The following is a 15,895-nucleotide window of genomic DNA, read 5'->3' on the forward strand; positions in this document are numbered from 1 at the left end:
TTAAATGACTTAATACATAGAAGATGCTTATAACAGTGCCTGGTCCACTGTAAGTATTTCATAAGTGTTGGCCATTATTATTATTTTTATTATTATTATTATTATTATTATTTTGAGACAGTCTCTTGTTCTTTCACCCAGGCTGGAATATACTGTTGCCATCATGCCATCATGACTCATTGCAGCCTGGCCCTCCCAGGCTTGGGTGATCCACCTCAGCTTCCTAAGTAGCTGAGACCTTAGGTGCATGCCATCATGCCTGGCTAATTTTTTTTTTTCTTTTTTCTTTTTTTTTTTTTTTTTTGCCCTGAGACAGGATCTCTCTCTATTGCCTAGACTGGAGTGCAGTGGCACAGTCACAGCTTACTGCAGCCTTGATCTCCTGAGCTCAAGCAGTCCTCCTAACTCAGCCTCCCAAGTAGCTGGGACCACAGGCATCCATCATCTTACCCAGCTAATTTTTTTATTTTTTGTGGAGACAAGGTTTGTCTCAGAGTCTTGGGCTCAAGCAGTCCTTTTGTTTCAGCCTCCCAAGGTGCTGGGATTACAGGCATGAGCCACCTCGTCTGGCCCCCTTTTTGAAAATGTAGAAACGAGGTCTCCCTGTGTTCCCCAGGATGGTCTCAAACTCCTGGGCTCAAACAATCCTCTTGCCTTGACCTCCTAAAATGCTGGGATTATAGTCATGAGCCACTGTGCCCTGCCACTATTATTATTTTTATCATCCTGATCATCATAATCATTTCTGTAGAACTTTTAGATCCACTAGTACCACTAAGAGAAAGATTCCTAAATTTAAAAGAATTATGATAAGCTACCATTATTGTTTCATGAGTTAAAGAAACTGGCTTTATGTAGCTATGTTAAATGATGGCAGAATTGTCTAGCTCATCACAAAATTTTTCTTGACAAGTATGGAATAATAAGACTAGTGTGGTTAGATCCAAATTGTTAGAAACTGTGCTTATTTCTTCAAGGTGATGGAAAATGGCAATGCTTCTAGAAGAGTTAAATTTTGGTATTTAGAAAAATTAATAAATGATTTGGAAAACAAAGTCTCATTGGCTTTGAGGATACACAGCTATTGCTATTAAGTGATCTTTTCAATACTGACTTGACTTTAGTTAATTTATTGAGCATTTCTTCTGTTAGGGACAGGTCACAAGTAGAAAAATCATCCTTCAGAGACAGATGTAAGTAGCGGTGGTTAATTTAGACACTATTTTTTTTTTTTTGAGACAGAGTTTCGCTCTTGTTACCCAGGCTGGAGTGCAATGGCACGATCTCGGCTCACCGCAACCTCCGCCTCCTGGGTTCAGGCAATTCTCCTGCCTCAGCCTCCTGAGTAGCTGGGATTACAGGCACGCGCCACCATGCCCAGCTACTTTTTTGTATTTTAGTAGAGACGGGGTTTCACCATGTTGACCAGGATGGTCTTGATCTCTTGACCTCATGATCCACCCGCCTCGGCCTCCCAAAGTGCTGGGATTACAGGCTTGAGCCACTGCACCCAGCTGACACTTTTTTTTTTTTTAAATAGATGCAAGAGAGTTTACTTATCTATTTATATGAGGGCCTTGGTCCAAAAAAGACTAATAGGGGCTCAAAAAAGAATTATAGTAACTTTAAAAAAATACATTAAGCATATGCAAGATCTTTTTTTTTTTTTTTTTTTTTTTTGAGACGGAGTTTCACTCTTGTTACCCAGGCTGGAGTGCAATGGCACGATCTCGGCTCACCGCAACCTCCGCCTCCTGGGTTCAAGCAATTCTCCTGCCTCAGCCTCCTGAGTAGCTGGGATTACAGGCATGTGCCACCATGCCCAGCTAATTTTTTGTATTTTTAGTAGAGACGGGGTTTCACCATGTTGACCAGGATGGTCTTGATCTGTTGACCTTGTGATCCACCCGCCTCGGCCTTCCAAAGTGCTGGGATTACAGGCTTGAGCCACCGCGCCCGGCCACAAGATCTTAAATATGTTATTCTTCTCAAGAGCTAGCTGCTTCCAAACTTGATTTAATATTTTGCATGTTTTCCCTCCATTGCTTGGTTAATATATTTGGTTCTCCTTTCTGCAATCAATGTCTGATAGCTGAGTTTTGCTGTTTTATCAACTGATATTTCACCTTCTGTTTCACCAGTTCCAGAGGAATTTTTTTCTTTCTCTTTTTTTTTTTTTGAGCTAGAATCTCGTTCTGTCACCAGGTTGGAGTGCAGTGGTACCATCTCAGCTCACTGCAACCTCTGCCTCCTAGGTTCAAGCAATTCGCCTGCCTCAGCCTCCTAAGTAACTGGGATTATAGGTGCCTACCACCACGCCCAGCTAATTTTTGTATTTTTAGTAGAGATGGGGTTTCACCATGTTGGCCAGGATGGTCTCGATCTCTTGACATCATGATCCACCCACTTTGGCCTCCAAAGTGTTGGGATTACAGAAGTGAGCCACTGTGCCCAGCCCCGACCTGGCCCTGGAGGAATTGTTGAACAGCTTACAACACTGCCTAAAGAAGTAATACTCAGAGTTCCTGTTCTATAATGATTAATAGCTCCCATATTTTCTTCATCTCTGAAAGGTCTGAATTCTCGGTTTAATAATGACAAGGCAAATAGATGAGGTAGACTCTATGCTTTTTCTGATGTTTGTTTCTTGGAAGTTCTTTGACTTTCCCCCCAACAGGGCCATAGTAAAATGATAGGAAAAACATTTTCAATCTCCTTGGTTGTCCCTGGCAAATAGTTCCAGGAAAGATAGACAGTAGCTGGGTAATTATGGTTGGTGACCATAGAAATGGCTGTGAGAGCTTTGTAATGTACTGTGGCTCAACCTGGAAGCAGTACTGATGGGCTAAGGTTGGGAACGGTAATAGTTAATAGTCGTCATGATTTTCACTTCATACATAGTTCTTATATTTATTGTTTGATGTTTACAACAATGAAGTAGAAAGGATAGGCATTATTATTGCCTTTTTGTGGATGAGGAAGCAAAGGCTTGGATAAATTAAAGGGCTTCCATGTTTAATGGCCAAGGGACATGCTAAAACGTGGGAGATCTGGGTTTCAAACTCTGCTCTTCTGAGTCTTTAAAATGACATTGTAAAAAACCATTCTTGAAACTCTAAAGCCTGCAACATGAACGTGCTAAATTTATCTCTGGGGATTTTGTGGCTGCATTTACCCTTTGCATGAAAAACATTTTGGGTAACTTTGAAACCTTGTTTTGTTTGGAAACAAGTTCATTAATTTCTGTTTTGTGTTGATTAAAATGAATAGGTTTGTATGTTTTGGTCACAGGCATCAAGTGAAAAGATTAGCTTTGACTTTTTGTTGTTGTTGTTGTTGTTGCCATGGTAGTTTCTACCTGAGGGAACCTACACAGAGTCCTTGTGTGTCCAGATATGGTTGCCACTGTTGACACAAGTATGACAGTACACCCGGACAGAAAATGTCCATTCTCTCTGAGACACTTTCTCTAATGTCTCACAAATGTTTGTGAAGGGCCCACTGAAGAAATGGAATGGCTGGGGAGCAGAGAAGGGCAGAGTTGAAAAGTTTAAATTGTTGCTTCTCTTAATTTTTTCATGTTTCTATGTGAGCATTTTCATCTTCTTGAACCTAAGTTTTCTCATCTTTAAAATGAGACGTGGGCCAGGTGCAGTGGCTCACACCTGTATTCCCAGCACTTTGATAGGCCAGGTGGGCAGTTCACCTGAGGTCAGTAGTTTGAGACCAGCCTGACCAAGATGTTGAAACCCCATCTTTACTAAAAATACAAAAATTAGCTGAGTATGTTGGCACAAGCCTGTAATCCCAGCTACTGAGGAGGCTGAGACACGAGAATCACTTGAATCCAGGAGGCGGAAGCTTCAGTGAGCTGACATTGCATCACTGCATTCCAGCCTGGGTGACAGAGCAAGACTCCATCTCAAAAATAAATAAAAATAAAATGAGAAGGGGATGCATATTAAGTCATACCTTGTATGGTTTGTGGCAGGGACTGAGTGAGGTAATGTAAATGAATCTCAATGCATAGGAAGTACTTAGTCATTGGGTTTCTTTGGCCAAGTTTCTTTAACTTCTCAGAGTGACCCCTCAGTTAAAGAGTTTCAGTTGCCTCATTTATTAAATAGAGATGATTATACCCTTTGCCCTGCCTGCTTTTCAAGACTGTAGTAGTGAAGCCAGGCACAGTGGCTCAAGCCTGTAATCACAGCACTTTGAGAAGCTCAGGTGGAAGGATCACTTAAACCCAGAAGTTTGAGACCAGCCTGGGAAACATAGTGATACCCCATCTCTGGAAAAATTTTTTTTTTTTTTTTTTTTTTTTGAGACAAAGTTTCGCTCTTGTTACCCAGGCTGGAGTGCAATGGCATGATCTCAGCTCACCGCAACCTCCGCCTCCTGGGTTCAGGCAATTCTCCTGCCTCAGCCTCCCGAGTAGCTGGGATTACAGGCACGTGCCACTATGCCCAGCTAATTTTTTGTATTTTTAGTAGAGACGGGGTTTCACTATGTTGACCGGGATGGTCTCGATCTCTCGACCTCGTGATCCACCCGCCTCGGCCTCCCAAAGTGCTGGGATTACAGGCTTGAGCCACCGCGCCCGGCCTGGAAAAAATGTTTTAGAAAATTAGCCAAGTATGGTGATGCACACCTGCAGTCCCAGCTACTTGAGACACTGAGGTTGGAGGATTGCTTGAGCCGAGGAGATCAAGGTTGCAGTGAGCTTTGATCGCACCACTGCACCCCAGCCTGGTGACAGAGTGAGATCCTGTCTCAAAAAAAAAAAAAAAAAAAAAAAAAAAAAAAAAAAAAAAAGATATAGTGAAATAATGTATGTCAAAGCACTAGAATTATTTTTTCTGGGATCAATAATTTTGCCATAGATAAACCCTGGGAGCATGCTTGGTGAAATTGTCAACATGGAGAAGTTGTACAGTTAGAGAAATTGTATAGTTCACCATGCTTTGTTTTTTGGTTCCCAGAAGAAACTAAACACTGTTTGAAGTAACAGTTTTCACATACATTTACAGATTATTCAAAATTCATATTAAAACTACCCTTGATGCTTAAACACTGGACTTTTAATAATAATTGTTCTAACCTTTCACTAAAAGCATTATAAATCCTTAATTCTACATTATTTATTAGTATTAGGAATCGGCTGAAATACCATCCTGGCTGAGCATGGTGGCTTATATGCCTATAATCTCAGCACTTTGGGAGGCCAAGGCAGTTGGATCACGAGGTCAGGCATTCAAGACTAGCCTGGTCAACATAGTGAAACCTTGTCTCTACCAAAAATAGAAAATATTAGCTGGGAGTGGTGGCAGGCACCTGTAATCCCAGCTACTTGGGAGTCTGAGACAGGAGAATCGCTTAAAGCTGGGAGGTGGAGGTTGCAGTGAGCCGAGATCTGCACTCTAGCCACTGCACTCTAGCCCAGTGCGAGACTCCGTCTCAAAAAACAAAAAGAAATACCATCCCAGGTCAATTAAATCAACAACTAGAGCATATGTCAGACAGTGGTACCAAAGCATGTCTTTTGGGAAAACAAGGTTTATGTCTGAGTTAGTTGTAGAAAACTGGAAACACCTAGAGGTAATGTTAGGGGAACCTTTTGAAAAGCAATTTACTGGGGCTGGGTGCAGCCCTTTGGAAGGCCACAGTGAGAGAATTGTTTGAGACCAGAAACCCCATCTGTATAAAAAATTTAAATTAGACAAGTATGGTGGTGCACACCCGCTGTAGTCCATGCTCCTTGGGAGGCTGATGTGTGAAGATCCTTTGAACCCAGGAGTTCAAAAATACAGTGAGCTATGGTCATTCTGGTGCTCTCCATCCTGGGTGATAGAGTGAGACTCCTCTTAAAAAAACAAAAAACAAAAACAAAAAAAACCACAACAATTTATTAAAGCAATGATTTCCAAACTTTAGCATAAATCAGATTTACCTAGAAACTGCTGGGCCCCACTTCCAGCTTCTGATTTGGTACATCTGGGATAGGGCCTGAGACTTTGCATTTCTAAGAAATTCCCAGATGCTATTGATGCTAACCAGAGACCGTATTTGACACTCATGATATTAAACCAATCCAATGTACTGGTAACAGTCTAAAAGTTGGATAGTATAAAGTGGGGGTGAGATTGTGAGAAAACAGAAACACTAGAGTACTGCTGATGGGGGTATAGTTTGTTATAAACACTTTAGGAAATATGCTGATAATACCAAATGAAGTCTACCATGGATGGATCTAAGAAAATGTAGAGTATAAAAAACAGGCCGGGTGCGGTGGCTCATGCCTATTATCCCAGCAATTTGGGAGGCTGAGGCAGGTGCATCACCTGAAGTCAGGAGTTCAAGACCAGCCTGGCCAACACGACGAAACCCCATCTCTACTAAAAATATAACAACAACAAAAAAATTAGCTGGGCATGGTGGCACACACCTGTATTCCCAGTTACTTAGGAGGCTGAGTCAGGAGAATCGCTTGAATTGGGAGGTGGAGGTTGTAGTGAGCTGAGATCGCATCACCGCAGTCCAGCCTGGGCAACAAAGCAAGACTGTAACAACAACAACAACAAAATGCTGGCTCACGCCTGTAATCCCAGCACTTTAGGAGGCCAAGGTGTGGGCGGATGACAAGGTCAGGAGATCGAGACCATCCTAGCCAACACGGTGAAACACTGTTTTTACTAGAAATAAAAAAATTGGCCAGGCGTGGTGGCGGGTGCCTGTGGTCCCAGCTACTCAGGAGGCTGAGGCAGGAGAATCTCTTGAACCTGGGAGGAGAGGTTGCAGTGAGCCAAGATCGCATCACTTTACTTCAGCCTGGGTGACAGAGTGAGACTGTCTCAACGAAAAAAAAGCAAATCACAGACTGATACAATATGAAGTCATTTATATACATTCTTTAAAAGCATACATACATAAATCCCTATATTATTTGTAGATACATATATGAAAATGGGAATTAGATTGGGAAGATACACATGAAATATTATAGCACCTAACCCCTCAAACCCTGAGGAACTATGTCTGAACCAATGGGAATATTGTGCTTCAAGTCAAGGAATGTGATCATTGTGTTCCTAAGCTCATATCCTATAGAGAGAAAAAATAGATTCCTCTTGACAAAATGAGTTCCACAAACTTGTATCTGTTTTGGGCAGTAGAATTTCATAAGCATGCATTCTTTTCAAATTTTGAGCCGCTTCCTAGTTCCTCATGTCCTGGTTATTTGGTGAATGTCTGTGTTCACGTTATCTGCCCAAGACTAAGACAAAGGGTGGTGCTGAGGAAGAGACCACTCCTGTGAAACCCTGGTCCCCTACCTCACCTTTTCCTGACCCAGCAAAGACACAGATAATCCCATTCTGTTCCCTAATTTAGTAAATGGACATGACTCTCTACTTCTATGATTTGTCCTCATGGAAGAGGACTGTTTTCTTTCACAGAAAAGACAATTACGGAGCCATATTAATGTGGTTCAAATTCCTCTTCTATCACTCATTAGCTGTTGGATTTTGAACAAGTTGGGTTTTTGTTTGTTTGTGTTTGTTTGTTTTTGGAGACAGGGTCTCACTCTGTCACCCAGGCTGGAGTGCAGGCATGATCATGGCTCACTGCAGCCTCAACCTCCCAGGCTCAAGTGATCCTCGTGCCTCAGCTCCTCAGAGTTGTTGGGACCACAGGATCGTGCCACCATAACCAGCTAATTTTTGTATTTCTTACAGAGACAGGGTTTCGCCTTGTGTCCAAGCTGGTCTCAAATTTTTGAGCACAAGCAATCTGCCTGCCTTGGCCTCCCTAAGTGCTGAGATTACAGGCATATGCTACCACACTGGCTCTTTCACTTTTCCTTTTTTTTTTTTTTTTTGGCTGGAGTCTCACTCTGTCACCCAGGCTGGAGTGCAGTGGCACGATCTTGCAACCTCCGCCTTCCAGTTTCAAGTGATTCTCCTACTTCAGCCTCCCGAGTAGCTGGTACTACAGGCACACGCCACCTCACCTGGCCAATTTTTGTGTTTTTAGTAGAGATAGGGTTTCACCATATTGGCCAGGCTGGTCTCGAACTCCTGACCTTGTGATTCACCCTCCTTGACCTCCTAAACTGCTGGGATTACAAGTGTGAGCCACCACACCCGGCCCTGTTTAACCTTTCTAAGTTTAGTTTCTGATTTTGTTGTGGTCTCTTGACAAAAGTGTTTTTTTTTTTTTTTGTTTTAGAACAGCTGTATTGAGATAATTCATCTACCATACAATTCATCCATATATAGTGTTATTTTAACCGCCTAAATTTAGTATCTCAATGGTTTGTACTCATCAAAATGTATAATTTATGCTAAATGTGAAATAGGTCTATTTTTCAAAAGATTATTTCATTCTGTTATTTTATTTTATTTGAGACAGGGTCTCGCTTTATTCCCTTGCTGGAGTGCAGTGGCGCCATCACGGCTCACTGCAGCTTGACCTCCCAGGCTCAGGTGATCCTCTCACCTAAGCCCCTCAAGTAGCTGGGCTGGTCTTGAATTCCTGGCCTCAGACGATCCTCCTGACTCAGTCTCCCAAAGTGATGGGATTATAGGCATGAGCCACAATATTGGCCTCTTTTTTTTTTTGTTTTAATAGAAAGATGATTATTTTGTCCTTTCTTTTTTTAATACCGTCCTCTCTCATATGATAGTTTCTAGTACTATTCAGATGTGATCAAAGTATGCTTTGTTTTATAGCTTATTCTTCTCTTTGGAGGAATACCTTATCTCTGGAGACTTTCTGGACGCTTCTGCGGTTATGCTGGCTTTGGACCAGAATATGAGGTATATGATTTATTAGCAAATATTTGTCATGGTATTTCTTTTGGCTTGGCAGGCTTTATACTAAAGTTAATTTTTTGGCTTCTGCCATTGTTAGATTTGCTTCTCTGTCTGCATAGTCCTTGGTTGCCCATGCTGTATTGGCATAGCACTAGTTACTATAACAAATCCCAGAATTTCAGGAGCTTATTTGCAGTGGTTTATTTCTCAGTCACGTATAGTCCAGTGTGAATATTTTTAGTTATCAGGTGACTTTCTTCCATGTGGTAAGCCAAGAATCTAGCTCTTTCTATGTTAGGGATTTGTCTATATGATTTAAGGTACCTTTCATATAGTGCCTGTGTAATAAAAAAGGAATTGTTTTGTTTCTCTTTTACTTTTCTCGAAAGTAAACTTTTTTGAAGGCAGCAATGATGTTTCAGACTTTGTTTTATGCGTAGACTTAAGCATAGTGAGTAATATAGTAACTGTGGGATATAGTAAGTTTACTATATATATCCCACATAGTAACTTACTATATCCCATAATTACTATATTAATATAACTTGGTATAGTTATAACTTAGTATAGTTACTATAATAATATAATTTGGGATATAGTAAGTAAGTTGATTTGTTTGCTAGTAGTTCATAAGAACTGGATTTTTTTTTTTTTTTTTTGCTTAGATCACTCAGTCCCTGGTGTTTCTGCTGTTGGCTACACTTTTCAGTGCACTGACTGGTTTGCCATGGAGTCTTTATAATACTTTTGTGATAGAAGAAAAACATGGTTTCAATCAACAGGTATAACAAAGGATACAAATGTTCTCTTTTAAATGTGAAAAACTTCTGTGCTTTTATTCTGTATTGTTAATAATTTAAGCATAATTTACTATTTCAGAGTATGAATTGACAAAAAAGGGAACTACAGATACGGTAAAGATTATAGTTGAAAGTCTTGACTGGGTACAGTGGCTCACACCTGTAATCCCAACACTTTGGGAGGCTAAGGCAGGATCACTTGAGCTCAGAAGTTCAAGACCAGCTTGGGCAATATAGTGAGACTTCATCTCTATGAAACAATTCTCAAAGTTAGCCATTTGTGGTGGTGTGCACCTGTAGTCCCAGCTACTTAGAAGGATGAAGCAGGAGGATTGCTTGAGCCCAGGAGGTTGAGGCTACAGTGAGCCATCATTGTGCCACTGCACTCCAACCTGGGCAACAGAACTAGACCCTGCCCCTTAAAAAAAAAAAAAAAGAGAGAGAGATTTATGTTATAAACTCTTTTAGCACTAATGTCTATTGTTTTTCAGCCACTAATCATCATTTGTTTATTTGCGACAGGGTCTCGTTCTTTCACCGAGTCTGGAGTGCAATGGCAGGATCATGGCTCACTGTAGCCACAACCTTCCAGACTCAAGTGATCCTCCTGCCTCAGCCTCCCTAGCAGCTGGGACTATAGATGCATTATCCTACATTGGATTAATTTTTTTTTTTAAAGTAGTGCCAGGGTCTCACTATGTTGCCCAGGCTGGTCTGGAACTACTGGGCTCAAGCAGTCCTCCCATCTAGGCCTCCCAAAGTGCTGGGATTACAGTTGTGAGCCACTGCACTCATCCTCAGCTAATAATGTTTAAATGAATTTTATACTGTATAACGCAATACATTTATCATTGCCTTTTTTTTTTTTTTTGAGATGCCTGTAATCCCAGCAATTTGGTAGGCTGAGGCGTACAGATCAGTTGAGGTCAGGAGATCGAGACCATCCCAGCAAAACCCCATCTCTACTAATAAAACAAAAATTAGCTGGGTGTGGTAGTGTGGTAATGTGTGCCTGTAGTTCCAGCTACTAAATAGGCTAAGGCAGGAGAATCACTTGAACTCGGGAGGCAGAGGTTGCAATGAGCCGAGATGGTACCACTGCACTTCAGCCTGGCCACAGAGCAAGACTCTGTCTAAAAATAAAAAACAAAAAATAAAAAATGATGTATGTTTTGTATTTACTTATCCGTTATTTTAAAAGCAAAACCAGTTTCTCAGTTTCTTGGGGTAATGTTTTCTTTTTGCAGACTTTGGGGTTCTTCATGAAAGATGCAATCAAGAAATTTGTTGTGACTCAGTGTATTTTGTTGCCTGTGTCTTCACTTCTACTTTACATTATTAAAATTGGGGGTGACTATTTTTTTATTTATGCCTGGCTGTTCACATTAGTTGTGTCTCTGGTGAGTAAAATCTTTATTTCATTTTCTTTTAAAAAAAGTTCCTTGGTGAGTTTACTATAATTTAATCTTCATTGGCATTTAAACAGTTCTTAAGAAGCAGCTGAAATATAAATAGGTGCACATATACATTTCCCCCATGGTTTCTGCTTTTGATTATAGAAACAGGAGTGTTGACTGACCATAAATTTTCTTCTCCTCATGCTAACTCTTACAGGTCATAGAAACTAGTTGTTAGTCACTTCTAATGATTCAGTTGTCAGGCAATTTTGGGTTGTGCATTTGTGAGTTGACACCAAAATGACTAAGTGTGATCATTTAAAAACTATTGACTGACCTTCACTGCCTAAAATCATGGCTATTTTGAAGAGAAATGAGATTTAAGAGGGACAAGAGAAAGAAAGCATACACTTAACTGGCTTTCTTCTGCTTCCCTTCTCCTGCCTTTCCCTTTCCCCTTAACACTCTCTCCCTTCTTTGCCCCAAGTACTTCCCCTTCCTTGTTTATCTTTACCCATTCTTCTTCCTTTCCTTCTCCCTTGTCTCTGTCTCCCCAGCTGCCACCTATTCCTCCCTCTTTTCCTTCTCCTTTCTTTTTTCCCCCTCACTCTTTCCTCCCTGATTTTCCCTTCATAACATCTTCTATTCCTCTTCTCTTTCCCGTATACTAAAGTGCTTCACAACACAAACACTACAATACAGTCAAAATGGTCTGTTCAGGGCCAGGCACAGTGATTAAGATCTCTAGGTGGTAACACATAGTCCTCTTAGAACTGTCTTGGGGATTTCTGATGCTTCATGAGCCAATCATAACACGCAGTTCTGCCTTTTAGCGTAATCACAATAGACCTGAAGTCTTTCCTAAAAAAGAATTAGTAGAACTTGACTGTGTGCTGTTTCTTAGCTGGCTTGTCAGCTAAAATTAAATTATGCCTATAATCCCTGCACTTTGGGAAGCTGAGGTGGGAAGATTGCTTAAGCCCAAGAGTTTAAGACCAGCCTGGGTAACATAGTGAGAGTCTCTCACTACAAATAATAATAATTTTTGTGTGTGTAACGGAGTCTCACTCTGTCTCCATGCTGGAATGCAGCGGCTCGATCTTGGTTCATTGCAACCTCCCCCTCCCTGGTTCAAGTGATCATCCTGCCTCAGCCTCCTGAGTAGCTGGGACTACAGGCGTGTGCCACCATGCCCTGCTAAGTTTTTTTTAATTTTTAGTGGAGACGAGGTTTCACCATGTTAGCCAGGATGGTCTCAATCTTCTGACTTAGTGATCTGCCTGCTTCAGCCTCCCGAAGTGCTGGGATTACAGGCATGAGCTACTGAGCCTGGCCCTTTAAATAATAATTTTTAAAAATCCCAAATGAAAAATCCAAAATGGTCTTTTCAGTGCCCCCAGAAATCATCTATCAGCTCTTCAACTCCACTGATGATGTTTATTTTATTTTATTTTTTTAGAAATAGAGCCTCCCTATGTTTTCCACGCTGGTGTACAGTAGCTATTTCATAGGCATGATCATAATGCACTACAGCCTCAAACTCCTGGGCTCAAGCAGTCTTCCTGCCTCAGCTTCCTGAGTAGCTGGGACTACAGGTGCGTGACACCACGCCCAACCTGAGGTTTATTTTAATCTGAATTACATAATGCTCATTGTTTCATTTTCCACTGATGGGATCAAGATCAGAAACTGGGTGCTAGTTGGATTTACATGTATCTACTGTATGGCAAATTAAAGTAAAAGGAAAAAGAGCAGAGAAAATGCTCTAAAAATGCTTAAGGAAGTGCTATTTCAATGACAGTGTACAATTATGAACTGCAGGTAATTAAGATGACAAGCCAACCAAGTAACAGCTCACAGTCAAGTTCTACTAAATCTTTTTTAGGAAAGACTTCAGGTCTATTGAGGTTACGCTAAAAGGCAGAACTGCATGTTATGATTGGCTCATGAAGCATCAGAAATACCCAAGATAGTTCTAAAAGGACTATTTATTACCCCCTAGAGATCTTAATCACTGTTAGTAGCATTATCCTCTAAAATAAAATTCACAGGTTTACTCTTTTACTCGTTTATCAAACTACTCATTTCAATTTAATTCATCAGGCAGATATTGTGCCCTTACTATCTGGTACTGTTTGGGCCTGGGAATACCAGAGCAAGTGAGTTCCTTGTTCTCAAGTTTGAGGTTAACATAATTGTTTCAATATAATTTGATCTGTATAATAAGAAATAGTTTTTCTTTAAGAATGTTCATGTGTTATTCTGACATTTACTTTTCAGGTTCTTGTCACAATCTATGCTGATTATATTGCCCCTTTATTTGACAAATTCACACCTCTGCCTGAGGGAAAGCTTAAAGAAGAAATTGAAGTAATGGCAAAGAGTATTGACTTTCCTTTGACTAAGGTGTATGTTGTAGAAGGTAAGGCTACCGGGGGATAAGAAGGTTTTATTCAAGTGGTTTGTTTTATTTGATACTTTATTCTTAAAACCTTAATCAAAGAACAAATCAGTTTTTGTTTTTTTTCTTTTTAAAATTTGCTATTTGAAGACTAGGAGTTTACCTTTTGGTTTGTTTTTTGAGACAAAGTCTTGTTCTTGTTGCCCAGGCTGGAATGCAATGGCACAATCTCAGCCCACTGCAACCTCTGCCTCCTGGGTTCAAGCTATTCTCCTGTCTCAGCCTCCTTCGTAGCTGGGATTACAGGTGTCTGCCAACCATACGTGGCTAATTTTTGTATTTTTAATAGAGACAGGGTGTTACCATGTTGGCCAGGCAGGTCATGAACTCCTGACTTCAGGTGATGTGCCCGCCTCGGCCTCCCAGAGTGCTGGGATTACAGGCATGAGCCACTGTGCCCAGCCTAACTTTTGGCTTTTTAAGATTTATAGAAATTGGTAACATAGGCCAGGGATAGAAATTGGTTGCTTGATGCCAAATCCTGCTCTTGTCTGCAGCTATGTTTGTTTGGTTTTACAGTATTGAGTTTTTGGCCAAGGCTTTTTCACTCTCTGTTATATTATGTTATATTTTAGACTGATTTATTCAATTCTGTTATCTGTCTGGTTCTTTTAGGTAATTAAGTTGGATTCTTGCATAGACAGATTCTGTAGAGTATTAGTTGGGAGACTTTTAAAGCCAATGTTCTTGACCTTGTCTCCTCCAACAAAATATCCAGTGTTCTTGAGGACTCACCTGCAGATTACCAAAGACTACAGTACCATCGAGTACTGCAGACTACTAAAGTCTCAAAGAAACTTATGGAGATGTAGAGAGAAACTGCTGTAAGGTTCCATGACTTTCAGAATTTATAAAGTCCATATAAATGAATGTAATAGTTCTCCCCCTGCCACTTACCAGTTATGGGAACTTGGACAAGTCACTTCGCCCTTCTGGGTTTCAGTTGTGTTTCCTCTAAACTATGGTTTCACAAATGTAAAGGGCTAGAGAGTAAATATTTGAGGTTTTGTGGGCCACATGTTCTCTGTTGCAACTATTCAATGCTACTGTTATTGTGCAAAAGCAGCCATAGATAATACTAAACAACTGAGTGTGGCTGTGTTCCAGTAAAACTTTATAAAAATAAATGGCAGATTGGATTTGGCCTGTGAGCTACAGTTTGCTGATCCCTGCTCTAAACTGAAATATCACCAGTGAGAAGCAGCTGTGTTAGATGAAGGATTAGAAACTGAGAAGCAGTCACAGGGTTAGGGGAGAACAGAGATGGTCACAACTGAAAAGAATGAATTAACAGCAACTGGAAGAACATAGAAATTCAGACATTTAGTGACTTCTGAGGATATAGCCCAATTAAAGGCGCAATTGGAGTAGCTTAAAAGTCTGTGGAGACATGGTAAAATAATAAGCCAGTTCATACTTCTTTAGCCTCTGAAATAACTACTCTTTTTTTTTTTTTAAGGTAGTATTAAACTAAAAATTTAATCACTAATCTGTACAATAGAATAGACTCTAAGTGGCTTTTACCGAAGGGGCAACCTGAGTTGCTGATCACTTAAGTTATAATCGCATAATGTGAAATAATAGCTAATGCTATGACAGTAGAGGTAATCAATAGAATATGTGAAAACATATCATTGGTGCTATTTTCTTTATTTCTTCCCCCCCCCCAACACACACACACTTACAACATCCAGAGTGTGAAAGCTATTTCATTTTAGATGAAATAGTTAGGGAAGGCTTTATGAAGGGTTATGACCTGAGCTGGGTGTTAACTCAAAGTCAAGATTTGAGTAGATTGGGGGCAGCATTTCAGAGGTCAGCTTTCAGGGTCAAAAGGCTTGGGTTTGAATCATAGCTCTATCACAGATTATCAGTGCCGGGCTTGGTGGCTCCAGCCTGTAATCCCATCTACTGGGGAGGCGGAGGTGGGAGGTCAGGAGTTTGACACAACCTACTTGTGTCACTTTGGGCAACTTAGCTTTGCTAAACAGCAGGTTACTCATCTATAATGTATGTTTTTATTGTTGTTAACGATAGTAACAATCCTCAAAAATATTTTGAATGAATGTTGTTGCTGACAATAACAACATACATGACAGATTTGTAAATTGGTAGGGAGATTGTAGTGAAAAGCCAAGAATTTTGCTCTCAAAATATTATTAGATAGCAAGTGCTGTGCAGAGAATTAAACTAGTTTGGTCTGATGAGTTGATACTGTAGATTGGGTCATCAGAGAAGACCTCTCTGAACAAATGAATATTAAGCTGAGACCTAAAGGGAGGAGCTACCCATGTTGAGGTCATTGGGCAAATGTTCAAGGACTACGAAGAAGTCCAGTGTGGCTGCATCATAGCAGGAGACTATCAGGAGAGGAAACCTGAGACATAGGCAAGAATCAGGCCACATAGGCCTTTGTTAAGTCAG

General features: G+C 40.6%; 1 protein-coding gene across 3 annotated transcripts in view; it reads left to right on the forward strand.

Moving 5' to 3' along the window:
- Window positions 1-15,895, forward strand: part of ZMPSTE24 (zinc metallopeptidase STE24) — a 54,337-nt gene that overhangs the window by 4,871 nt on the left and 33,571 nt on the right. For all 3 annotated transcript variants that reach the window (XM_010347547.3, XM_003937010.3, XM_010347546.2), the window contains exons 3-6: window positions 8,730-8,816; window positions 9,479-9,595; window positions 10,861-11,013; window positions 13,291-13,432. In XM_010347547.3, the coding sequence (XP_010345849.1) occupies window positions 8,730-8,816; window positions 9,479-9,595; window positions 10,861-11,013; window positions 13,291-13,432 (499 nt within the window). The remainder of the gene's footprint in view (window positions 1-8,729; window positions 8,817-9,478; window positions 9,596-10,860; window positions 11,014-13,290; window positions 13,433-15,895) is intronic.

The sequence above is a fragment of the Saimiri boliviensis genome, chromosome 11, assembly GCF_048565385.1.
Source record: "Saimiri boliviensis isolate mSaiBol1 chromosome 11, mSaiBol1.pri, whole genome shotgun sequence".
In the NCBI taxonomy this organism is placed as follows: Eukaryota; Metazoa; Chordata; class Mammalia; order Primates; family Cebidae; genus Saimiri; species Saimiri boliviensis.